The sequence below is a fragment of the Atheta coriaria genome, unplaced genomic scaffold, assembly GCF_025399875.1.
Source record: "Atheta coriaria isolate IRGN ID8LTWV9N9 unplaced genomic scaffold, Caltech_Dcor_3.1 hic_scaffold_2_pilon, whole genome shotgun sequence".
NCBI classification, from domain to species: Eukaryota; Metazoa; Arthropoda; class Insecta; order Coleoptera; family Staphylinidae; genus Dalotia; species Dalotia coriaria.
In genome coordinates this window covers 42,398-67,378 of record NW_027045444.1, presented here as the reverse complement: position 1 = coordinate 67,378, position 24,981 = coordinate 42,398, and the positions used below count along the sequence as shown (strand labels likewise).

The following is a 24,981-nucleotide window of genomic DNA, read 5'->3' as shown; positions in this document are numbered from 1 at the left end:
TAGGTGTGTTGCCATTCAGTATTTTCTTTTGAATAGAATTGTACTTTAAATGGAACATTAAATTAAACTATAAACATTTTACAAAGCTACTTGATTAAGTTAAGTCTTTTTAAGTTTCTAAAATTTATTAAAATCAATATAATTTCATCAATGTAAATATATAAAGAAATGTGAAATTAGTAGTTGATTTTGAACACTATGTAGATGTCAGCTGGAAATGTCATCTTGCAACCAGCCGTGTCAGCGGCTTGTCAGTGGGAGTTTTTGTCGATCAACGATTAAAACATTACAAGAAATTCGTTGATTTAAAATCAGTGCATAACTAGTGATTTAAGCGACGAGCACCATGACGGACTCGAAGTACTTCACAACCACGAAGAAGGGCGAAATCTTCGAGCTGAAATCCGAACTCAACAATGATAAGAAAGAAAAGAAGAAAGAGGCAGTTAAGAAGGTACTATCAACTTATATTTTAATACTATGGGAAAAATGGGATAATATCATGTATATTTTACATTGCAGGTAATTGCCAGCATGACAGTTGGCAAGGATGTCTCAGCACTATTTCCTGATGTAGTCAACTGCATGCAAACTGACAACTTGGAACTAAAGAAGTTGGTTTATCTATATCTGATGAATTATGCAAAATCCCAACCTGATATGGCCATCATGGCTGTGAATACTTTCGTGAAAGATTGTGAAGATCCCAATCCGTTGATCAGGGCACTTGCTGTTAGAACAATGGGATGCATCAGAGTTGATAAGATCACTGAATATCTCTGTGAGCCACTTCGCAAATGTCTTAAGGATGAAGACCCTTATGTTCGAAAAACTGCAGCTGTTTGTGTGGCAAAGCTGTATGACATATCATCTGGCTTGGTTGAGGATCAAGGATTCCTGGAGCAATTGAAAGACTTACTCAGTGATTCCAACCCAATGGTGGTAGCTAATGCTGTGGCAGCACTAAGTGAGATCAATGAGAACAGCCCAACAGGAGCACCTCTAGTTGAACTCAATACCAACACCATCAACAAGCTGCTGACTGCACTTAATGAATGCACTGAATGGGGCCAGGTGTTTATCCTTGACTCATTGAGCAATTACTCCCCGAAGGATGAGCGTGAAGCGCAGAGCATTTGCGAGCGTATTACTCCTAGACTTGCGCACGCCAATGCTGCTGTCGTACTTTCTGCCGTGAAGGTATTAATGAAAATGATGGAGATGCTTGCCGGCGATGCAGACTTCTGCGCCACGTTGGCAAAGAAACTCGCACCACCATTGGTGACATTGCTCAGCAGTGAACCAGAGGTACAATACGTCGCGCTGCGCAACATCAACCTCATCGTCCAGAAGCGTCCGGACATTCTCAAGCATGAGATGAAAGTATTCTTTGTCAAATACAACGATCCCATCTATGTGAAACTCGAGAAGCTAGACATTATGATTCGTCTGGCATCTCAAGCAAACATCGCGCAAGTACTCAGTGAGTTGAAGGAGTACGCCACCGAAGTCGACGTTGACTTTGTGCGCAAAGCAGTGCGTGCCATTGGTCGATGCGCCATCAAGGTGGAACCGTCAGCGGAGAGGTGCGTCTCCACGCTACTGGATCTCATCCAGACGAAGGTCAACTACGTCGTGCAGGAGGCTATCGTTGTCATCAAGGATATATTCAGGTAATATATTTGTTATTAATTTAAGTAGGCATGTGACAACGTCCCTGTCAGGTCAGTGCAATGGAAGTACCCGATGTACCGCCCGTTGTTTACTGGATTCTTTCCACGGTCGCGGCCGCGTGGGTATTTGTGCTCTACTCGATAGTACGCCGAATCCATTCTGACTGGAAAGAAATGCGCGAAGAACGTGCTGAGGAACTAGAAACGCGTCGTCTTAGACATTTCAGCCCTGAACCTTTAGCACCCGAATGGCCGCGACATCGCATTGATCGCCATCAACTTGATCCTAACACCTGCGCTGATTTAATCAAAGCTGATTTTCTAAGCCTGAGTCGTCATCCGGAAGTTACTCGTGCAGCCATTTCAGCTGTAAATCTCTACGGTGTTGGGTCATGCAGTCCGCCAGCATTTTTTGGTTCAAGCACCCCTCACCTCGAGGCCATAGATCTTCTTAAAAATGCATTCAATACCACGGCTGGGTTGCTCTATGCCTGGGGGACGTGTACAGTGAGTAGTGTCGTGGCCGCTTACGTGGACCAAGGCGATACCGTTTTTTTGCACGTGGACTCTTCTAAAGATCTACAGAGTCATCTTATGACATGTACACAATGTAAAGTATTGATTTATGAAGATATCCCCACTTTGAGTAACATGCTGGAAGAAGGAAATTATTCACGAGCGCTTTTTGTAATCGAAGGAATTTGTTCAACAACCGGTAAAATCGCTGATCTTGCTAAAATGCTGAAAATTGCGGCTGAACACAAAGCGCGGATAATACTCGATGAAACTCTTTCATTCGGTGTGCTTGGTGATAAGGGCGGAGGCGTCTTAGAATACGCTGGTTACTCGGTTGACGATGTAGATGTTATTACCGGAAATCTGGAACCCGTTTGGGGAGTAGTTGGCGGATTTAGCGTTGGCATTCCATCCGTAATCGACGCCCAACAGTTGCTAAGCAAAGCCTACATTTACACGGCAGCGCTTCCAGCATTCCTTGCTCGTGCTTTTATCACCGCTCACAATGTACGAGGTGATCGCCATCTCAAGCTGGAGATGCTGTCACTGGATTTCGATGTGTTGCTAAAGGGGTTGCCGGAGTTATGCAATATTAGTTCATCTCGATCTCCGCGTAAAGTCTTGGCGATTAGGGGTGGAGGGCGCATGCAAGTTTTTAAACACTGCCGTGACATACATCGGGTTTATTTAGATCAAAATGATCACGGGCTGGTTATTAACCTCTATTACAATCTGGAAGAGGATGAGCCAATGCGGAAACGTCTTGAAGAAGCTCTAATATCATCCGCGAAATTGTTACGCGACTAACGCTATGAAAGTCATGAAAAAGTAGTAAATTTCTGTGTATTTTTTTGGCTTTAGGAAGTACCCGAACAAGTACGAGAGTATTATTAGCACGCTGTGTGAGAACCTTGATACTTTGGATGAACCGGAAGCGAAGGCTTCCATGGTGTGGATTATTGGTGAATACGCCGAGCGTATTGATAATGCTGATGAGCTGTTGGACTCGTTCCTGGAGGGATTCACCGACGAGAATGCTCAAGTGCAGCTGCAGCTGCTCACCGCTGTGGTGAAACTTTTCCTCAAGAGGCCGACGCACACGCAGTCGCTTGTCCAACACGTGCTTAGTCTCGCAACGCAGGACTCTGATAATCCTGACCTACGTGATCGTGGTTTCATCTACTGGCGTCTCTTGAGTACAGATCCGGCTGCAGCAAAGAGGTGGTGCTTGCTGACAAACCTCTGATTTCGGAGGAGACTGATCTATTAGAACCGACGTTGTTGGATGAGCTCATTTGTCACATTGCTTCGTTGGCGAGTGTTTACCATAAGCCACCGACCGCGTTTGTAGAGGGACGCAGTGCCGGCATTCGCAAAACATTACCGGTACGTCAGGGTTCCGCGGATGATAGCAGTGCTCAAGCGGAGGCGACTGTTATTCCCAATCAAGACAGTCTTATTGGTGATTTGCTTTCGATGGATATTGGTGGTACTCCTGCCGCACCCTCTTCAGCTGCAGCACCTGCGCCCAGTAATGTAGACCTACTTGGAGGAGGGCTTGATATTTTGGTAAGGAAATTATATGAGGTTTATACGAACTTGTTTCTAATATTTTATTGTCTAGTTGGGTGGAGGTGACTTGACAGGTTCTGCCCCTGCACCAGCACCAACCAATTCCGGTCTACTTGGTGACATTTTCGGCATAACCACCGCGCCTACTATGTATACCCCACCGAAATCCTGCTGGTTGCCTGCTGAGAAGGGCAAAGGTCTTGAGATCTGGGGAACCTTTACAAGACGAGGCGGCGCACTGTATATGGATATGACACTCACCAACAAGGCGATGCAAGCTATGAGCGGCTTCGCAGTGCAATTCAACAAGAACAGCTTTGGTCTGGCACCTGCTTCGCCCATTACCGCTGGGCCACTCCCACCAGGCCAGAGTCTCGAACATGCTCTACCGTTGAATACTTCTGGACCGGTGCAGCGCATGGAACCACTCACTAATCTTCAAGTGGCGGTGAAGAACAACGTCGACGTATTCTACTATGCATGTGCCGTTCCTATTCAGATTCTTTTTGCCGACGATGGACAGCTGGATAAACGCTTTTTCCTAACCACATGGAAGGATATTCCTGCCGCCAATGAAGTGCAGTACACCTTGAACGACGTCCGCGGCACCGCTGATGTAGTTGCGGCGCGCATGACCGCCAACAATGTGTTTACCATCGCAAAACGTAACGTCGAAGGTCAAGACATGTTATATCAAAGTCTCAAGCTCACAAACAACATTTGGGTCCTACTGGAGCTCAAATTGCAGCCGGGAGTGCAGCATGCTACGCTCAGTCTCAAGACAAAGAGCACTGAGGTGTCGGCGGCCATCTTCCAGGCATACGACCAGATTATTCGCAACGCTTAGAAAGTGTAAGTCAGTGTAGGTGTCTCACATTCCCCTCGTATTGTATTTCTCTATTATCCAAGTGTATCAAAAGTTAGGTTATGCTCGTACTTGTATATGAGGAAATTATTTAAAGTGATCGTTTTGTGTATCGACACTTTCAATGTTATCGCTATATAGCTACAAATTATAAACGTATCATAATAATTTCATTGATTTTATTTATGTGCTTTCTCGTTATAATTAATATTTAAGATTATGTTGGGTTGCCTAAATTAACTATAATTCTAAAGCTTAAAATTTCATATATATAAGCTACACTTGCCACAAAATATCCTACAAGTAACAAAATAAAGCCCCCTTGAACCTTCCTTATCGACACAGGATCAAAAATGTATTTGTTTATAGACCAACGATTCATCACGAACATTTCGGACGTATACAATGTTTTATCACGGTGTCTCAATAATAAATTCTCCACAATTCCAGATTCGAATAAAGCACGCAATCCTTTTCGAATGGGCTCGAAATAGAGCGATCGAGGTACGAAAACAAACACATTATTGGTCGTTTGATACGGTTCCTTCAATAACTTAAAATCAATAAAATCGTCTTCTATCAACTCAAATCCCATAAAGTAATAATCATCATCTAAGATATCTGCATTCACACAGAGACCATTTAATGGTTTACCACTACGATTGATAATAAGGTTCCTGCCAACTTCACGCTTGTATTCATTCTCAGACGTCATAAGGAACACTTTCGTGAAGTCCGTTTCAATATGGCATGCAATTTTATTTTCGGCCATATCTTTTAGTTTCCGAATAGGTTTTGATGTCCTGGGGACGTTCTCCAGTGATGTATAACCAGCGCTGTAGTAAGTGGTGAGAAGCAAGCAGGAAATTGACCACATTAATAAAACACCACGCAGGAGATATCCATTGACACCATGTGCAGTTGAATTGATGGCCAAGAAACTCACCGATATCAAAAAATAATTGTTTAGCATCTTTCGTTCATGATACCTGGATACCGCTTTGATTAGAACCCCTATCAAGATGCAAGAAATTATGATCATGATCCAGGTAAGGTTTGACAATGCTTGAAAGACGTATGTTTCTTGGGGTAACAAATGGGCATCTGGAACCAGGTAGGTTGATCTCACCTCCATATAAGGAACAAAATCCAGCGGGTATGTAATGACTTGTGATTGCCAATGTGCTGTGATGCTCATGTCGCCGGTGCCATTATTTAAGTCTGCAAGCATTTTAGCCCATGACATTGGTGGATACTTTATATAGTCAATTGGCCAATCCTTCATTATTGATTTAATAATCTCCATCTCAATTCCGACTTGAGTAGCATTTGAAATTTCCAGAAAAGGGAGACGATCAAACATTAACACTTCTACCGATCGATGAAAGATTAACTTATAATTGATATTGTCTGTTAATTTGTTTGAATTTTCTTCATCAATTGTAATATTTTCGTTGTACCATAGGATGTCATCAATTTGTTGGTTTGCACTGATTGAAATTAATATTATATCCATACAGCGCAACAGTCCCTCGTGCATTACACCAAGTAAGTTTGTCTTTATTTGGTTGGAATAGATGAATACTATTCGTCTCTGTGGTAGAAATTTTTCGAAATTTATGTGGGCAACATCGTTTGCATCGTTCATTAAAGCGATGTATCCAGTTTCGGTGCAATTGTATTCGGTTTTATTCGTTTGGGGATTAAATGTTGAATTAGACACGATAAATAGTGGAAAACTTTGGAATAAATTGCTGAATATATTAATATTATTATCTTTGTATGTTACCACATAAATACATTGCTGGTAGTTAAATAAATCATTCAATAATTTCGTCCATTCTAATTGAATTGTTACAGCATTATTAACCATTATTAATACTAATGAAATGATGCAGTAATTCATGATTTTGGAAAAGCAAAAACAGACCTACTAAGACGATAAATCTATGCAGTTGTATAAAAAATATATATTGTTTTGAAAATAATTTACGTCAAAAGATCAATCAAATCACACAATCATAAGGGCAATTCATTGTTTTTATGTTTATAAATAAAATGTGTTTTATTTGTGTCACGCAGGTACTCGTAAGTACGTCAAATATAATAACAACGTGTAACGAACCATGTCATGTTTTTTAGTCGCAAACAACATTTGATATAAGTACATAATTTGTTATTGTTTTTATTGCTACTGATAATAATGTTGCCATATGTTCTTTATTCCTTCTTCTAAAATCAAAATGTTGGTAGGTTTTAGATATGTTACATCGTATCTGTATCTACTTTCGTTTGTATATTTTTTGTTTTGTTTCAAATTTAGGGTGCTAGGCACTTAACTCAATTGGCGTACGATGTGCATCGACGCAAAAGCGGACTCATTTTCAAACGCAGAGACGATTGGGGAAGGCTAAGGCTGATTGTTAGGGTAGGGCGTTTATTCTATTCGGCAAAGGTGGTACGAGGCCCCGGAATCTGATCCTGAGCTAAAAATATAGGCAATCTGATTGTCCTCAGATAGAAAATCGGGTCTGAATCATATACAAAATCGGGAAAATAGTCACAATGGCGACCGCTGAGCATTACTGAGCAAGACACCCCGTGGAAATATAGCATTCACGCATTCAATATTTCTGACGAGATTATCGTCACTGTCAGTAAAATTTAATTATCTCTCATCCAAGTGTGTACAAAGTTTTCATTTAAAATATAGAATTTTGAATAGAGTATATTAAATTAACGTGGTATGATTAAAATACTATTGAATCCAAATACTTTCTTGCACTTTCACCTGCATTTTTTCGTCGTCAAATTCATCTTATTATAGGGCACATTTTGACCTTGTTCCGTAGCGGTATACAAAAATAGTTGTTTTTAGCATGCATTCCATAAGATGGTGAATTAATTTCCCCTTGGTACAACATTCTTGCGACAATGTGTTTTGAATACTGTCCCATTCTAATAAAAAAAATTATAAAAATGATTATATCGCATATATTATTTTAAACATATAAGCTACAAAATAGTCCTTTTTGGTGAAACAAAACTCACAAAAAGAATTTACCGCAAAATTAATATCTTATCAGTGCTGGCCAAAAACATCCTAATTTGTATTTTAAGTATTTGTTAAATCAATTTGAACCAACAACTTAACAGTATATAATGAATCAAAGTATTTGTTTTGAGACAACATCTCATATTACTTGAAAATATTAAATAAAACTAAATATTTTATAAATGTAATATGATATCATATTTCATAATACATATTGCCAAAAATTGTAAAAATCAATTGGCTAGACAATGAGGTGAAATTAAGAAGAACATAATACAAACCAGTAGTGGTAAATTCAGGAATGGTATTTAGAATTTTCAGAATCAAAAATCGTCTATGAAATGGGTTTTACCGCGGCTTATGCCAATACATAAAAAAAATTATGCATAGTTGGGTGCTTGCAACACTTAATCATTTTAAGCCTTTTTGGGAAAAACTATAAATAATGAATAATTCGAATTAATTTCAGTATACAATCAATGCATGAAGAAATGGTAAACTATTATTGTAAAACTGCTATAGCTAAATTTTATCAACATTTCACAACATTGTGAAAGTGTGCCCTTCTTAAGAAACCAATCAATATCATAATCTTGCACATTCACATTGATGTTTTATTTAGAAAACGACGTGGATCGTACAGTTTAATTCATAATTACATTATAATAATAAACATCAGCACACATTCTTGCTTCTTAATGTTGCTTGCGCCTGAAACTGCATCCTTCAGTAAGTCGCGCCTTGCCGCCGGTGGCCGTGCACAGGATGGTTGAGCATCCCTTGCAGGGTACCGCCGACTGAGCGTGCGAGAAGATTGTAGAGATAGCGTAGCAACCGGGGCACTTCACGTCCATGAAAAAGCTGTTGGGGTGCTGCACGAGACGCTTCTTCTTGTGAGAGCGGCGTTGTTTCTCAGCACTCGGATGCAGCAGGTCGACAGCCAAAGGCATCTACAAACAAAAACAAGTGCATTTGTTTGAGAAAAAATAAGTATACAAGATGTTGTTAGGAAGTCATCGAGGATCTGTATGAGAGTTTCGGGGTTATGTTTATGCCAGCGATATGAATTTCATTGAATTTACACTTTAGGAGCGAACCAACAACGAAAAAAAGTTAGTAGGTACTTTTTAAGGGTGCACTTTAAGTCGGAGCAATCGTATTTACCTTGAATTTCGTTTAGTTAACACGTTACGTTGAATTATAACAACTACCGCACGTGGTTACAGCTCGACAGCGACCATGTAAAAGAGTGAGTTGCGGGCACAGTGCGCCGGAGTGTCACTAACGTCGCGCTAAATTCCCCTAGAATTATTAAATTACATATAAAGCCTGATTCACACACCTTTCTAATTTTGTTACCACAAAACAACAACTAGTTTACGTTCACAACAAAAATATATAAAACAAATAAAGAACAAATTGAAAATGTAAAATATAAATATCATTTATTTTACAATTTTATGTTACAAATATTTGTAATCTGTATTCAGTCTGTCATATTCCCTTAGCCTGTGACAACCTTACGATTGTAACTAAAAGCATGGTAAGTTACTAGCACGAAGCCAGCAGTGTGCACTGGTAGTGTGCGAAACATATCGGCAACCCAATTCTCATACTTTTAAAACGTCTGTTGATAAACATGTGCTTTCCCTACACGTGCTGCAACCTCAAATTAAACTTGAAATTGATTTAAAATTATAATAAACATGTCTTTTGGAGGCATGCAGCGTGTCAGCGAGAGTGTGCTTCGCACTCGACCTAAAGCAGTGCAGTTTACGCTTTTTACTAATGAAGATATCAGAAAGTTAGCGGTGTGTAAGATTATTTCATCAACCAGTTTTGATCAACTTGGACATCCACTTCCTGGAGGACTCTATGATAAACGACTGGGTATGTTATATATTGATTTAATTACAGTGCAAATGAATTATGCAATACATTCCCGTTTTTGATTTACTAGAAATTCGTGTTGACCTAGCACAGGAATAATTGAATGTTGAGGGAAATTTTAAATCAGGATCAGGCCAGTGTTTTACCATAATTCATGTTTGTTCTTTACCACATATTTGTAAATTGTTTTCGTAAATATTTTCGTGAAGTAAATAAATGCGGCTTACCGCAGTTTCTATTCAAATTATTAAAGTATATTTACCATGATCGAAACTTCAATTCAATTTTTATCCTTTATTGCATCTTTTCTTGTGATATTTTACATGATGATCTGCTGCGATAATTTGAAGATTCTCTGAAAATTTATTCAAAATCGGTTCTAGTTTTTATCTTTATTTAAATGTGTATACAGGTTGATAATGATTTATTTTTTATGATTAAAAGTTTAAAGTTAATATTAATTAATTATTTTCAGGACCTGTAACGGACCGAGCGGAACCATGCCAGACATGCCAACAACCTTATTTCTCCTGTCCCGGACATTTTGGCTATATCAGCCTTCCGCTGCCAGTGGTCCATCCACTATTTCACAAGGTCATAGCCCAGTTATTAAAATATTCTTGCTTGCAATGCTTTCACATTCAAATACCTGGTTCGGTAAAGCATGTGCTTGACGTGCACTCCAAACTTCTTGCTAGAGGTCTACTTGTCGAAGCCGAAGAACTCGGAGAGTTGATGCGTGATCTAATGGGTCGCTATGATAGCGTTATGGAATTGCCAGAACCAGACATGCTTAAAGTCAGCGTTTACGAAGCTCTCATGGAACGCCCGATTATCGACGCGGACGCCGAAACCAACAAAAATATCGAAAGTATGCGGAATAAAACTCAGTATGATGTATGGAGAGGTATCCGGGGCGGCAAGCGTTGTTTGTATTGCCAGGCGCAACCTGGAAAGATAACAGCTATCAGGCGGAAACTTATTGCCGTTGAGCGGCAAAAGCTTGACGAGACTGATGTTTTGGAGCAAACCATGATTCGCGCCATGGTTTCCAAGCCCATAACACCAGAACAATCCAGGGAGTACATTCGTAAAATATGGACGGAGGATTCGCCCACTTTGAAGAACTTATTTCCGGTTTTACAGGGGATCAAGGCAGAATATCCCACCGATGTGTTTTATATGGATGTCGTAGCGGTTCCACCGTGTAACATAAGACCATTGAGTGTGGTGAATGGAAGAGTATCCGAACACTCGCAAACTGCGATCTACAAAAGGGTGTTTCAGGATTCTTTGATGTTGAAGGCGGTTATGCTTGCGATGCGTGATGGAGAAGGTGGTGTGGAATCTCTGCCGCCGGAAACAAGAGCGGCTTACGCGGCTACGCGTGGCGCAACTCCAGTCGAGAAGTTGTCTCATGCTTGGGATCAACTCCAAGCTGACGTAGATGCGTTAGTCGACAATGACAATGGGAAGTTGAGTGGAGAGCAAGGATTGAAGCAGATCATTGAAAAGAAAGCAGGAATTATTCGCCAGCATATGATGGGCAAGAGGGTGAACTTTGCAGCGCGGTCGGTTATTACACCTGATCCGAATCTCAGCATCAGCGAAATTGGAATTCCGGAAGTGTTTGCGAAGCATTTGACTTATCCAGTGCCTGTTACTTCCTGGAATGTCGAAGAGATGCGAAAATTGATTATGAATGGACCAAAAAAGCATCCAGGGTATGTATAAATGCAAAGTTAGTAGTTTTGCTTTAATTTTTATTTTTATTATTGAAGGGCAGTGTCAGTTGAGTTTGAAAATGGTCGTGTACAACGTATCCCAGACGGTTCGACCGGAAAGGAGTCTATTTTGAAGCGACTTCTTACTCCTGACGGTCCGGAGAAAGGTTTCCGTGGATTGAAGACGGTACATCGACATTTGTGCAATGGCGATATGTTGCTTCTCAATCGTCAGCCAACTCTTCACCGGCCTTCCATTATGGCGCACACCGCACGTGTGCTTAAAGACGAGAAGACGCTTCGTCTTCATTATGCCAATTGCAAGGCTTACAATGCCGATTTTGACGGTGACGAAATGAACGCGCATTTTCCTCAAAACGAGATTGCTCGCGCTGAAGGATATCACATTGCTAACGTGGCCAATCAGTACCTGGGACCTAAAGATGGCGCACCGCTTAGTGGTCTTATTCAGGATCACATGATTGCCGGCGTGAAAATGTCCCTGCGCGGTAGATTCTTTGACCGCATGGACTATCAAGAGCTGTGTTATCAGGCGCTTGCATCCAAATTGGATAATATTATATTATTACCGCCTGCTATACGAAAACCGCGTATTCTTTGGAGTGGCAAGCAAGTATTAAGTACAGTGATAATAAATGTTATTCCACGTGGTCGCGCTGCTATAAATTTGACGGCAAGTGCGAAGATTCCAGCGAAAGCATGGCTGAATCATACACCGAGGGAATGGAAGTGTGGCACGCCATTTAAGGATGAGCGGACCATGAGCGAGGCAGAGGTGGTTATTAGAAGTGGCGAGTTGCTGGTAGGAGTCTTGGATAAAACTCACTATGGTGCTACCCCGTATGGATTGGTACATTGCATGTATGAGGTATGTATTTATAAACCACACTTCACAAGTTGTTTCTTTATTTGTTTTAATTTCCTAGTTATACGGTGGCGCATGCGCAATCAAGCTGCTCAGCGCGTTTGCGAAACTCTTCACTTGTTTCCTGCAAATGGAGGGCTTTACTCTTGGTGTTGAAGATATTCTGGTACGATCGGAGGCAGATGCAAAGCGCAGCAAGACAATCAAACAGTCGCGTAATATTGGTATGGAGACGATGCGTAAAGCTTTAAACGTCGGTGAGGATTTAACTCCTGAAGAACTTGTGGCTGAATTGGAACGCCAAGCTGTTGACAATCCAAAATTGCGAGCCTTGGTAGATCGCACTTATAAGAGTGAGCTGGATTCTTTTACCAATGACGTAAACAAAGCATGCTTACCTGCGGGCTTGGTTGCGCGCTTTCCGGCGAATAATCTCCAACTAATGGTGCAGTCGGGTGCGAAGGGTTCGACAGTCAATACCATGCAGATTTCCTGTATGTTGGGACAGATTGAATTGGAGGGTAAACGTCCACCAGTCATGATTTCCGGTAGATCTTTACCCAGTTTCCCGGCAACTGAGTTTTCACCTCGAGCTGGTGGGTATATAGATGGACGATTTATGACGGGTATCCAACCGCAAGAGTTCTTCTTCCATTGTATGGCCGGTCGTGAAGGATTGATCGATACGGCCGTCAAAACTTCGCGTAGTGGTTATCTCCAAAGATGTCTTATAAAGCACTTGGAGGGAGTTCGTGTCGGGTATGACATGACTGTTCGCGATAGTGATCAAAGCGTAATTCAGTTCTGCTATGGCGAGGATGGCATGGACATCTCCAAAGCGCAGTTTTTGAACAAAGAACAGATGCGTTTCTTAGCTGATAATGCAAAGACCATTTCTGATGGAACCGTGCTTGTGAAAATGAAGAATGATAGCGATGAATGTGAAATGAACGCGCATAGGAAGGATATTAATGAGTGGATTACCCGCAGTGGTGGTAAAGATCCACTTGAAACGAATCGTTCGCCTTTCACGTTATTCTCTGCCGCGGTAAAAGGTAAAGTAGAAAAGAATTTGCCGGACGCACATAAGGTTAGCTCAAAACTGGCCGCACTAAATTGGATCAGTTCATTGTTGATTTATGGCGGCAGGCTGGACCAGATGTCTGGTCAAAATTCACCACAATTGAACGTCACGCTCCTCCGCCAATTACAAGTCGATTTCAACCAGATGCTCATTTTGGAGCGCTGAATGAACGGTTGCAGAGCCTAGTTGATGATGGTGGATTTAGCGAGGATGTACGGGATGCACTTCGAGTGAAAGCTATGCAATCATTTGCACCTCCCGGAGATCCTGTTGGTCTTCTTGCAGCGCAGTCGATTGGAGAACCGTCGACGCAGATGACGCTCAACACCTTTCATTTTGCTGGTCGTGGTGAGATGAACGTCACTTTGGGTATACCTAGGCTAAGAGAAATTCTAATGATGGCGTCCAAGACGCCGAAAACTCCCAGCATGGAAGTACCTTTTCTTGAAGACGCTGTTGATTTTGAAGATCGTGCAGAAAAGTTATTAAGGATACTTACGCGCGTCACATTGTCTGATGTACTTGAGAAAATTATTGTCACACAGAAGTTGGTCCACGTGCCCGATAGGAAGTACAGCTACACGCTGAAGTTCCGCTTTTTACCAAGGAGGTTATATCGTCACAAGTTCAACGTCACACCGAAAAAGTGTCTGAAGTTTATGGAAAAAACATTCTTTAAGATGATGTTCCACGAGATCAAGCGGAGATCTAAAATGAAGAATGATATGGCGACTTTAACGGAAGAAACTAGAGCGAAGGCAAAGAAACGTGGTGAAGATGATGATGAAGAGGGAGCCGAAGATGAGGTTGAACGGGATGCAGATGAAATGAACGATATTTCCTCAGAAGATGAACCAGAGGATCAAGAGGATGCCAAAACAATGTCCAAGTTTCAACAGATAAATGATGATCAAGAGAATGATTCCTCTACGGAGGATCAAGCAATTAAAGAAGAAGTGCCACCTAGTGAAGATGACGATGGCTCAGAGGCGGTACGCAGTCATACTGTGCACATGCATCAGCTCGCGGAAAACTACGTTTTTGATACATCTTCTCACGAATGGTGCGAAATTGTCTTTAGTCTTCCATTGGGACAAAAGCAATTCGATCTTACTGCCTTGCTACGTGATGTGGCCGCCCGTGCCGTCATCTGGGAAACGCCAGGTGTTAAACGCGCCATTGCCTATAACGAAGGTGGACGCCGGATGTTGCGTACGGATGGAGTTAACTTCACCGCACTCAGTAAATACGCGGATTTACTGGATCTTCGTAGATTGTACTCGAATGACGTTCACCGAGTTGCGTGTACGTATGGGGTCGAGGCCGCGGCTAGGGTAGTGGTACGCGAGGTAAAAGACGTGTTTCGCGTGTATGGAATTGGAGTTGACGCTCGACATTTATCACTGATTGCGGATTACATGACATTTGGTGGTAGTTTTGAGCCGTTGAATAGGAAGGGAATGGAGTCGAGCGCGAGCCCGTTGCAGCAGATGTCATTTGAATCGTCGCTGACATTCTTGAGGGCGGCGGTATTGAGTGGAAAACGCGATGCTCTACGCAATCCTTCGGCGTGTCTCATGTTGGGCAAACCTTGTGCGATGGGTACCGGTGCTTTTGGACTTTTGCACGATATGAATGTGCATGAACGCTCAGACGCTTTGAAGTCTGAACTGAAGGTGGAGGGCTGATGAATGTTATCAACACAAATTTGCGTTGACCTATTGATATTCAGTTAATGCGAAATAAATTATTTGTTAAATTATATACCTGTTGTGTTCTTTGGTCTAAGTGTATGGCTATGTTCAAGCGTCAATGTTTAAATATGCAATGGTTGTGCAGTGAAACGAAAGGAGGTGAACCACTTTTGACAATTTTTGGTGAATACTAATTTTTGGTATACTTTTCATTAAAAATTTTATTATGGTAGAGGTCCGGTTATAATATGTGAGCATCGAAGAGGAATTGACAAACACGTCATAATAAGCGGACGTCGCTGCAAAACATTTGTGGAAATGAAAACCCTTTTGTGTAAGTATGTATATATACATACATATTAAATCAAAATCAAAATTGCAATAGTAAGCACATTATAACACATTCAAATTATATTTTTACTGCAAGTAATCTGTAATTTTGTCTGCTTTTGTTTTTCATTTAATTAATTTTCTTGTGATTTTCGAAACCTCTTCGGTTTCAAAACATTTAGATTGAACGATTGCTTAATGCGGTTCTTGTTTTTAAAAAGCATTGAGATTGTCAAATGACCCACTTAAATTCGGATTAATGGAAGTACGGAAGTCGTGGTCAGGTGCTGCTGCCCGAATGCTTATATTTATTATTTAAGCATTTGGTCTTTCCGATGGTAAATACATAAATGTAATTTGACAATCATAAAAAATGTAGCAATAAATATAAAGAAGTTCGCCACGTGTCCGAACGTCGTCGAATTATCCCAACGAACATTACCGGAGGTGTAAGAATCATGTTGGTCATTATAACCGAACACTTAATTTGTAAAAGTGGGTCATAATGGCGACGCATGTCACTGTAAGCGAAGTCGTTATATCCGACTTTTTTATACAGAATTTTATATGAAAACCAAACTTGGTAGTGTAGTTACGTCATAATAACCGGTTGGTCAATATAAGCGGAGTCATAATAAACGGATTCTACTGTATTTTGATTATAGTTTCGACAAATTCTTTGTAATTACACAAAAAACTCGAAAATGTAGTTGAACACATCGGTGCAAACATAATGGGAGGCTCAGGATTTATTGAATTATGGGGCACAGTTTACGTTACTAATTCAATTGAAAAAATGCTTCAGTGTTCGTCATTTTAGTTGCAAATTGAGGCATAGAGGAAATCAAGACAAGACATTAGTTATATCTAAAGCAATATTTGATATAGTCAACCAAAAAAATAATTTATTGGAACGAAGCACTCTTTTGCGCGTTGTGATATGAGGCTAGACGGAAAAAATTAAGACTAAAAGTTGTAACAAATGCTTTTGCTATAGTTGTAAGCCGTGCGACAGAGACAAACGTATTCGTTTATAGCCTGCGAAAGAATGAGATAGAACACAAATATGGTGTTCCCTATTATCTTCGTCTCTTCTTTGTGCGATGCTGTATTCTTTATTTCAATAAGATTTATCAGCAAGGTTGGCATTCGACACGAGAATTGTGTTTGTTTTCAACACAATTGACACTTTCCTATCGCATTCTCGTGTTTCGTCGCTGCCATCCCCTCACACCACACGTTGTCACGTCTTTTTAGTTTAGTTTTGATCGCAGGTAACGTGCCTATTGCAATTCGCGCACAAGGTCGCGTGTCATCGACGCGCGGGTTTTGCACACATCTCTTGCTTTCTTATCGTAGGCACAATAAGCGTCATTTGCTTGCTCAAACGGCAGCATATGAAAGATTTGCGACCAGTTTCGTGCCGATTTCTGGTTGATTCGAGCGTATTTCTCGCGTCGCGTATCGTTCGGACTTCTGTTTTCTAAATTTGCATTATACTCGATTAGCAAACCATTATTTAATTGTAACTGCTATAGAATTTGTTATTTAATATTTGCGGGTTTATCTATATATATAAAATTTGCGTGTCACAGTGTTTGTTTCCATACTCCTCCGAAACGGCTTTACCGATTTTTACCAAATTTTATATGCGTATTCAGTAGGTCTGAGAATCGGCTAACATCTATTTTTCCTTACCTAAGTGATAGAGTTTGTTCACCTTAACTTTTTTTAAATTTTGGACAAATTCTTTTGTTTTTATTTTTTTATAATGTGGAATTAAAAATACATACAACCCTAGAATTTTAGTTTTTATCACCAACCCTATTTCTTTATAGCCGGTTTGGTAGTTTAATCATTTTCATCCCGCTCAAAGAAAATTTACATATGCATTATTCATTGGGTCTGAAAGTCAGTAACTTCCTTATCTCTAAGTGATAAAGGGTTGTTCACCCACTTAATTTTTTTAAATTTTGGTCGAAATTTTGTTTTATTTTTAATGTGGCATTAAAATATACATACAACCCTAAATTTTTACGGTTCTTATCCACCAGCTATTTTTTATAATAAGTAAGTTACTTTTTGTCTACACTAAAATTTATCTAGAAACTAGAAATAAATTTATAGCAAGCAAAACAACGTTTTGCCCGGTTAACTAGTTGTCTTATAAATGCTGGTTAAAATTATTTTTCCGGGTGTCGAGTTGCATGTGAATCGGATCCATATCGCCCACCATGTTGATTCTATATTCAGCATTAAGATGACCCATCGTGCTGGTGTAAGTAACTTTTTAAACTGCACAAATTGTTTGTTTACCTCCGACGTGTGATTATAATGTTGTTATATTGTATGGAATGTTTTTGTTTCATCTTATATTTTTCATTTATTTACAGTGCCTGGGAATCCAGTTAGCCTCTGCATTGGTAAGTTTACAATTACATTATAGTTTCCTATCACTATATGCGTAGAATATTAGTGTGCATGTACGTATTAGAGTAGTTTCGCGTTATGTGTTTGCGTATTGCAAAAGGAGCACTGGGATAGTCGCGTGCCCTGATGATACATCTCAGAATTAACTGTTTAATGTTTCGCTGCCAACAAACGCGGCTGCTTTCGCTTTCATTTTCAAATTGACGATATTTCGGGAATCCTTTGAGATACTTTAGTTTTCTCCACGGCTTATGGTAGGGCAAGAGTCTATTTTTAAGATGCACCCCCAATCTCCCGCGAATTTCGATCGTAAAAGTTGGCTCTTTTCTTGCATTTTTCAAAACATGCGGTGGAAAACAGGTCATATATCGAGGACGAAAGCACATTGTATTTACAGTTTTTTCTATATTTTATGATAGGGCAAGAATGCATTTTCAAGATGCACCCCTGAATCACCGCGAAATACCGAAATACACCCTTCGTGATATTTTGGTTTTTTCTTTATTTTGTTATAGGGCAAGAGTGTATTTTTAAGATGCACCCCTGAACCCTCGCGAACTTTTGTCGTAACTGCCTCAAAATGGCCGCCAAAGTTTGCTCTTTTATTGCATTTTTTAAAACACAAGGTGGAAAACAAGCCATATCTCGGGAACCCTTCATGATATTTTGCTTTTTCTTTATTTTATTCATTTGAACAACTATTTTATGATAGAGGGCAAGAGACTGCATTTTAAGATGCGCCTGAAAACCCACTTGAAAAATAGGGATTTCTGTTTTTAAATTGTTGTCACTGTGGCGTTTCGAAGTCTCTTATTCAATCGCGTGCAGTTAAATCTTTGTTTAGTCTCACGCCGGAGTTTAGTTTCGATATGTATGTATTATTTGTAGATTTGAGCATGTACGTGTCTAGTAATTCTGTATTTAAAGGTAATTTAATTTTAGTTCTTGGTGAATTCTGCGCCAAATATTTGCCCAAGGATCATCTCCTGGCAGTACTGCCCGTCTTGTCCATGTGCCAGCTATCTTTATGCACTGTGAGAAAGAAAGGTAAAGTGCACATTTTCATTATTTTTATTTACAGCAATTTTTGTTTATATTCAATTTTATTTAATTCATATAATATCAAATTTGTATTCATGTCCACTTCTATTATGATTAATATTTATTTAATTTTAGAATTTGGAGCGTGCAACACCTACAGCGGTGGAAAATACCCTCGAGAATCGCCTGCCATCAATCAAAAGGACACCTTCCAGCTCTGCACCAGAGCAGCTGCGTTTCGAGGAGATGTGATACCTCTATAATTTGTCGCTTATCTTGCGCCCACACATTATTTTTTAAACCAGTACAAATAATGCGCACAGGGAAGGACACAAAAAAAACTTCCCAACTTTTAAACCACGAAGGCATTCTTTTAGTTGTCTTATAATTAGAATTGTATATATGTAGGGACCTTTGACAATTAATTTGATGAATGCTTGTGGAATAACATGCAGTGTAAACTCTTTATAACCATACTTACGAATATTTTTTGTTGATTTAAAAACTCATCCAGTCATTTGCAACAAAACCAATCTTGTAGATATTTCTAGGTCATTATGAAAACGGTTATCAAGAGTTTACATTGTACGTACTATATTAATCGCCTCGACTTTTATTGTATGATATTGTACCTGTCATGCTAATTGTTTGTTGTTGTGGTGTGTACGGATAAGGAGGTATTTGATAGTTACTTACACTGTTGTCTAAGCTTTTAACTCGCGAAGGGGGCGTCAGTAGAGATTTCAAATTAAATTCTCAGTGAGGTTGTATTAGTTTGTTGTCAGAGTGACCCCTGCAACAAAAGTAAATTCGAATTAGATTCTCAATGGGATTGTATTAGTTTGTTGCAGAAGTTGCGCCTCCATCATGTGTAAAGTCGAAAATTTGGGGGTGTAGTGGAATTTTCACTTAAAAAACAAAATTGTTAGGGTTTATTTTGGTATAGGTCGCAAAGAGGGCGGTTTAAAATTCCCATTAATTTAAAATTGCGATTGTCATTGCTTTGTTTAGGAAAGCTTCGGCTGCAGAGCGCGCAGTGGTATAATTGTATATATGACTAGTGGTGTTTTTTCTATGTACTAATGTGTTAGCTACTTGTGTTTATGTAGAATTTGTTGTAATATGTTATTTTGTTCTTGTAAGTGTATAGAGTGGCTGCTTTGTGCAACTTGTGTTGTGTGTCTTGTAGTTGTGTGTAAATTAATAAATGTCTGTTGTGTAGCATCTAGAAAGACTCCTTAGTTTGTGTATAAATAGTCTTGTGCGCGGCTTGTAAATGTAAACATGTTATTTGTTATCTGTTTGGAGTAGTTTGAATTACCTTGCAGTTGAATTGTGTTTAGGTGTGCCATAGTTGTTACTTGTTGATATGTCTATTGTATTATCCTTGCTGGTATAGGAATCTTTTAAGATATTGTTTAAAATATTTATTTATTATCCTTATTTCCCTCACCACAAGGACTGTCCCCACTAAGAAAATTGTTGATGTGCCTAAGAAACCGGGATGATCACGAAAAAACAAAACAATTTTGATTAAAGAGAAAAAAACTAATTGAGCCGCTTATTTTGAAAGTGACCTAACTCCGTTTTTCAGTTTTTTGCCGGTTACCATGGTTACATGTACAACTTCATGTTATTTATCAGGGACGCACTTCAGATTGCTTATATTCAGAGAAAATACGGTACATTTTTTACACATAGGTTTTTCGAATTAATTGAATAACTGACCCGTGTGGTTTTGAAAGTGGCTAACTCCATTTTATAGTTACATCAAAATTATTTACTATTATTAATGTCGGAAAGCAGCGATGAAGGTAATTTCAATTAGTGAGTATTTACAAGTCCACCTCATTTTTTGGGACAATTGCGTTGGTTAATTAACCTGTACGTTTTGTTGGTGTATATAAAACTTAAAATTTAATATTAGAATTATAGAAATTATTTGCAAGCATGAGGAAGAACCGAAGAGTACCACTTGGATTCAGATAGTGAAAAAGAAGTAGTAATTAATAATTTTTAAAAAGCGAATAAGAAAAGAGTTATAAAATAATATTCCTCGTCCAGGATGAAGATTCAAATAACAATGGAGAAAAGAATGATGCACCATATATCCAAAGTGCGAAAGATAAAACGGAATTCAGGAAAAGATATTGCAGTTAAACCGGAAGTATTGTTCATGAAAAAATTTCAGACAAAGATTGTGGTTGTCGGAATGCGTGCACAAAAAAATTATAATAATGAAGAAGAAAAGAAAAGGAAGATATTTTTGAGAAGTTTTTTGAGGTTTGGCAGATTTTTAACAAACAAATGTATTGCTTCACGAGAAGCTGCCTGTGAAACGAAGACGTTTTTTTTCTTAACAATTTGAAACTTATCTTAAATTGTATGTTGAATGGACTTGGGCATCTTCAAATTTTATAATGAATCAGGCTGTTAATTTTGAAAGTGGCCCAACTCCATTCTTGATAAGGAAACGCACGTTATTTACTTAATAATTGCCACTACTTTAACAGGAACAGTAAATTTAACATCCTAAGATACGCTTAAGCAGTATGACTCCTTTGTATCTTATACGTATATTTTTAAATTCATTGAAACGCAAAACTTTCAATATCTCGATTTGAAGATAAATGGAGTTAGGCCACTTTCAAAATAAGCGGCTCAATTAAATAGTGCAGGCGCTTTTACAGTCACAACTGACCGATGGAGAATTTAATGCCCCCTTCGCGAGCAATGATTAAAAAAGACGTACTACCTTGTAGGCTACCTTGTTTGGTAATATTTGTGGGACGGTGGGGGGTGGTAGAATGGGGCGGTTAAGAGCACGGCACGTACCTAAACACAATTAAAATGACAAAAACAATCGAATTTTCTAAAAATTAAACCCACTTAAAAGTACATACTACTCTGGTAACTGACACTTCAAAATAAAGCCGATCCTGTCTATATCAATCACGGCGCGAACATTCTGTGTATGCCACTTGAAACTTCAAGTCCGACCGACGGTTGCGCCACAAACACTTAATAATACCATACCGGTATTTCACGCGTTGCAACACTCAGGTTAATGTTGAAGATGATATAAATCTGCAAAATAAATTACATTATCAAGGGGAAGGGGTGTCATTATTTGTTTTATTTTAAATTGGGAGTCGACTGACGAAACGAATCAAATTCGATTTCTAATTTAGCACGTGACTGGGCCATCGGAACTCAAAGGCGATTGCTGAAACAGAGAAGAGAACGAAAGTTAGAACATTGCGTGAGCGATAGTGGAATTTACCGTACAAAATTGAATTAAAGCACATTACTAATGAACATAGGACGCAAATATTTTCTGTCCTACTCTAGCACAATATAAACTATAAAGACTTATGTGCCAATACTAATTCGTTTCAAACCAAAAAAGCAGAAAAAGTCGCCGCCATTAACCAAAAACGTCTTTTTGCTGAAAATTACATCAAATTTAACAAAATTATTATTAAAATAGTCGAAAAATGCGTTGAAATTTTATTGATAACCAATTTTGTTGACTATTTCACGCAATAAATTCAATTATTTTGCTTTAAAACAAATAATTACTAAATTTTTGGGTTTTTACGCGAACTGTCATCTGTCAAATCTGTCAAAAAAATGTTGGCTGACGTAATTGCTAGAAATTTAAACATTCTCCTTTAAAGACAAAAGTTTTTAAACTTTTTTTATGTAAAAAACGAGGCTACACTGTATTTCAATGGGGTTTACGCTTTCAATGTGTAAAATAGCTTCTTGGGTGTGTTATTCGTCTCTAGGCTCCTCCCGATGACAGAAATTCCATCTGGTAACTACAGTAGTAGTAAAATTACAATGTAAACTTTGTTACCACTTTAAAATTTTGATTATGATTACTCCCTTTGAATCATTTTATTTATTATCTTGTTTGTAATTAACGAAAGCAAGTTTTGAATGTGGCGATGATTGCAGAATGCTCGAGCGAATAGCATTGACATGACCTCGGCGGCGCGACGATTCTCGAACGGTATGCATATGCGACGACCGTTACATTCCAATATTTACACAGGTATAGAATGAGTACTTCAATAGCGCTCTCTGTAACGGTGACAAAATTCGGAGTCGTTTTCGAAACACGAGCTGAACGGGCACGCGAATTCAGGCGTTTATCGCCATTTTTATTTCTTCAATCTGAAAACTGTTTGCCAAATTCACCCCCTTCAACAAATTGTTATTAATTTACATTTTGTTTCCCTAGTGATGATTCCTTGCTATGAATTCCCATTCCTGCCCTAAAAGTAGTCCTCGAAGGCGGCCAAATCTGCGCACTCCCGCCACTGGAATACCACCCTGTCGCGGATGTCGCCCGCCATGTTCCGACGCACTCCTCTTCGACGTCTGCCGCTCCGGCCAGGCCGTAATGTGCGTCGCCATCGACTGGGATCCCACCGCACTCCACCTGCGCTACCAGTGTTCACGAGAGAAAGTCTGGCGCGAGCATGAATCCGTCTCGACCTGCCGCAAATTACACACCGAACCAATCGATCTGGATCATTGCCTCAAAGCATTCACATCCGAGGAACGCCTGGAAGCTAAATACCACTGCAGTAATTGTAAAGACAAGCTACCAGCAACCAAAAAGCTGCAGATATGGCGTCTGCCACCCATACTCATAGTCCATCTCAAACGATTTGATTATGTGAATAACAAATGGGTGAAAACTCAAAAAGTCGTCAATTTCCCATTCGGGAGTTTCGATCCAACTGGGTATCTTGCGTCTGTTCCACAAGAGACAATTCTACGCCATAAGCAGTTATTGCTGGATAAACGGAAAGAAGCTTCGATTGTCGAGGAGGATGAAGTGATTGCCGAGGGGAATTTGGTGGATATTGATGGAGAGGCGAAAACACTCGGTGAGAGTATAAAAACACAGATTGTCAAAGACAAAACTGGTGGTGGTGAAAAAGAAAAGACGATGTTAACCAAACGCCGCCAGCGACTGGAATCAACCAGTTTAATTAAAACACCAATCATCGATAAAGATCTACAGGATTTCCACAAACATAAACTTCAAGATGGCGCGGATCCCTTCGATCTGAATTATCAACTCTACGCTGTTGTGGTATCGAATAATATTTGTATTTTAACCTCAATATATTCATATTTAATATTTAACATTACAGAGTCATTCCGGGATGTTAAATGGTGGCCATTACATCAGCTACGCTTATAACCCGAATGGTAACTGGTATTGTTACAATGATTCGTCATGTCGTGAGGTTGGCAACATTGAAACGCCACCTGGTGGCGGCCCAGGTACTACCCTACCGAAAATTGACACCAGTTGAGCGTATATCCTCTTCTACGAACGTAAGGGTCTAGATTATGCGCCGTACTTTCCCGATGTGACTTGTAATGGCGGCCCGCCGCAAGTGGCGCCCACTGGTGCTGCAGCGCATGTCGATGATGAGTTCGACGACGGCGAGTCGGAGCTGCGCAAGCAATGCGTCATGCAATAATTCATGCATACCAAAAAGTCTAGGTTTAACTTTAACCGCATTACTGAGTAAATATTAGCGTGTTAGGTTGATGATAATGATAAGATTGCTTGTGATAATTTAAAGGATGTAAACGTGTTACATGTTTGCGTTTGTATTTATTATTGTATGAAATGTGTCTAAAATCTCTCACTCGTTCGCGGTGTGACGATGCGAAGTGCTTTTGTTTTTTGAAGGAAACTTGTTTTGCGCATAGGGTTAGAATTTTGTTTCCACTATGTATATGTACTTTGTATAGACGCAAAGAGTTATATTTTTATTATCGTGCAGGAGTGGTAAGTTCAAATACAATCGAAATATTTACCAGACACATGGCCAAACTCAGCACATGTTTGGTGTGGACATTGTGTAGACGGAAAGTACTCTTGTTATATTTATATTTACGTTAATGCCATTTATTATTATTATGATTATTATTATTCGTTATGCAATTTGTTAATTAGTCTGTAACGAGTGTGTGCGTGCGCAGTGAACCAAAGACGACGAAATTTCATATTCACTTGTTTCTTTCTCTTTATCTCTTAATGTCTAGATATGATGAATCGGTGTGTTGCGGACGTAACGATGCCATAACGATGTTTGAAATGATTGCAGACACTATTGCGGGACGGACACAGACAAGACACGATATGTATGAGGGGGTGTTGGCACTCGATTTTTGAAATTGTTTGT

The 24,981-nt window shown here is 39.5% G+C and overlaps 4 protein-coding genes and 2 long non-coding RNA genes across 6 annotated transcripts; 4 read left to right on the top strand and 2 right to left on the bottom strand.

Annotated features, from left to right (window-relative positions):
* The first annotated feature begins 204 nt into the window (after positions 1-204).
* On the top strand, positions 205-4,794 carry AP-1-2beta (adaptor protein complex 1/2, beta subunit). Its single transcript, XM_065313437.1, is given in 5 exon segments — positions 205-454; positions 523-1,673; positions 3,051-3,400; positions 3,403-3,758; positions 3,814-4,794. Coding segments are annotated over 5 exon segments (2,760 nt in total). The 5' UTR covers positions 205-346; the 3' UTR covers positions 4,609-4,794.
* A 3,480-nt stretch (positions 4,795-8,274) lies between these two features.
* RpS27 (ribosomal protein S27) lies at positions 8,275-8,971 on the bottom strand. Its single transcript, XM_065316786.1, has 2 exons — positions 8,846-8,971; positions 8,275-8,631 (listed from the first exon to the last, which is right to left on the bottom strand). The coding sequence occupies exon 2, from the start codon at positions 8,629-8,631 to the stop codon at positions 8,377-8,379; it is 255 nt and encodes an 84-aa protein (XP_065172858.1). The 5' UTR covers positions 8,846-8,971; the 3' UTR covers positions 8,275-8,376.
* Positions 8,972-9,260: 289 nt separating this feature from the next.
* On the top strand, positions 9,261-15,035 carry Polr1A (RNA polymerase I subunit RpI1). The gene is given in 5 exon segments (XM_065313448.1): positions 9,261-9,571; positions 10,047-11,295; positions 11,353-12,184; positions 12,243-13,275; positions 13,278-15,035. Coding segments are annotated over 5 exon segments (4,974 nt in total). The 5' UTR covers positions 9,261-9,387; the 3' UTR covers positions 14,954-15,035.
* Positions 15,036-17,489: 2,454 nt separating this feature from the next.
* On the top strand, positions 17,490-19,101 carry LOC135802496 (uncharacterized). The gene is made up of 4 exons (XR_010550566.1): positions 17,490-17,567; positions 17,683-17,712; positions 18,662-18,766; positions 18,896-19,101. It is a non-coding gene; the product is annotated as an uncharacterized lncRNA (long non-coding RNA).
* A 2,427-nt stretch (positions 19,102-21,528) lies between these two features.
* LOC135801809 (uncharacterized) lies at positions 21,529-22,361 on the bottom strand. The gene is made up of 3 exons (XR_010550449.1): positions 22,049-22,361; positions 21,664-21,986; positions 21,529-21,595 (listed from the first exon to the last, which is right to left on the bottom strand). It is a non-coding gene; the product is annotated as an uncharacterized lncRNA (long non-coding RNA).
* Positions 22,362-23,107: 746 nt separating this feature from the next.
* LOC135803251 (ubiquitin carboxyl-terminal hydrolase 32-like) lies at positions 23,108-24,582 on the top strand. The gene is made up of 2 exons (XM_065316848.1): positions 23,108-23,873; positions 23,935-24,582. The coding sequence occupies exons 1-2, from the start codon at positions 23,172-23,174 to the stop codon at positions 24,097-24,099; spliced, it is 867 nt and encodes a 288-aa protein (XP_065172920.1). The 5' UTR covers positions 23,108-23,171; the 3' UTR covers positions 24,100-24,582.
* Positions 24,583-24,981: the final 399 nt, after the last annotated feature.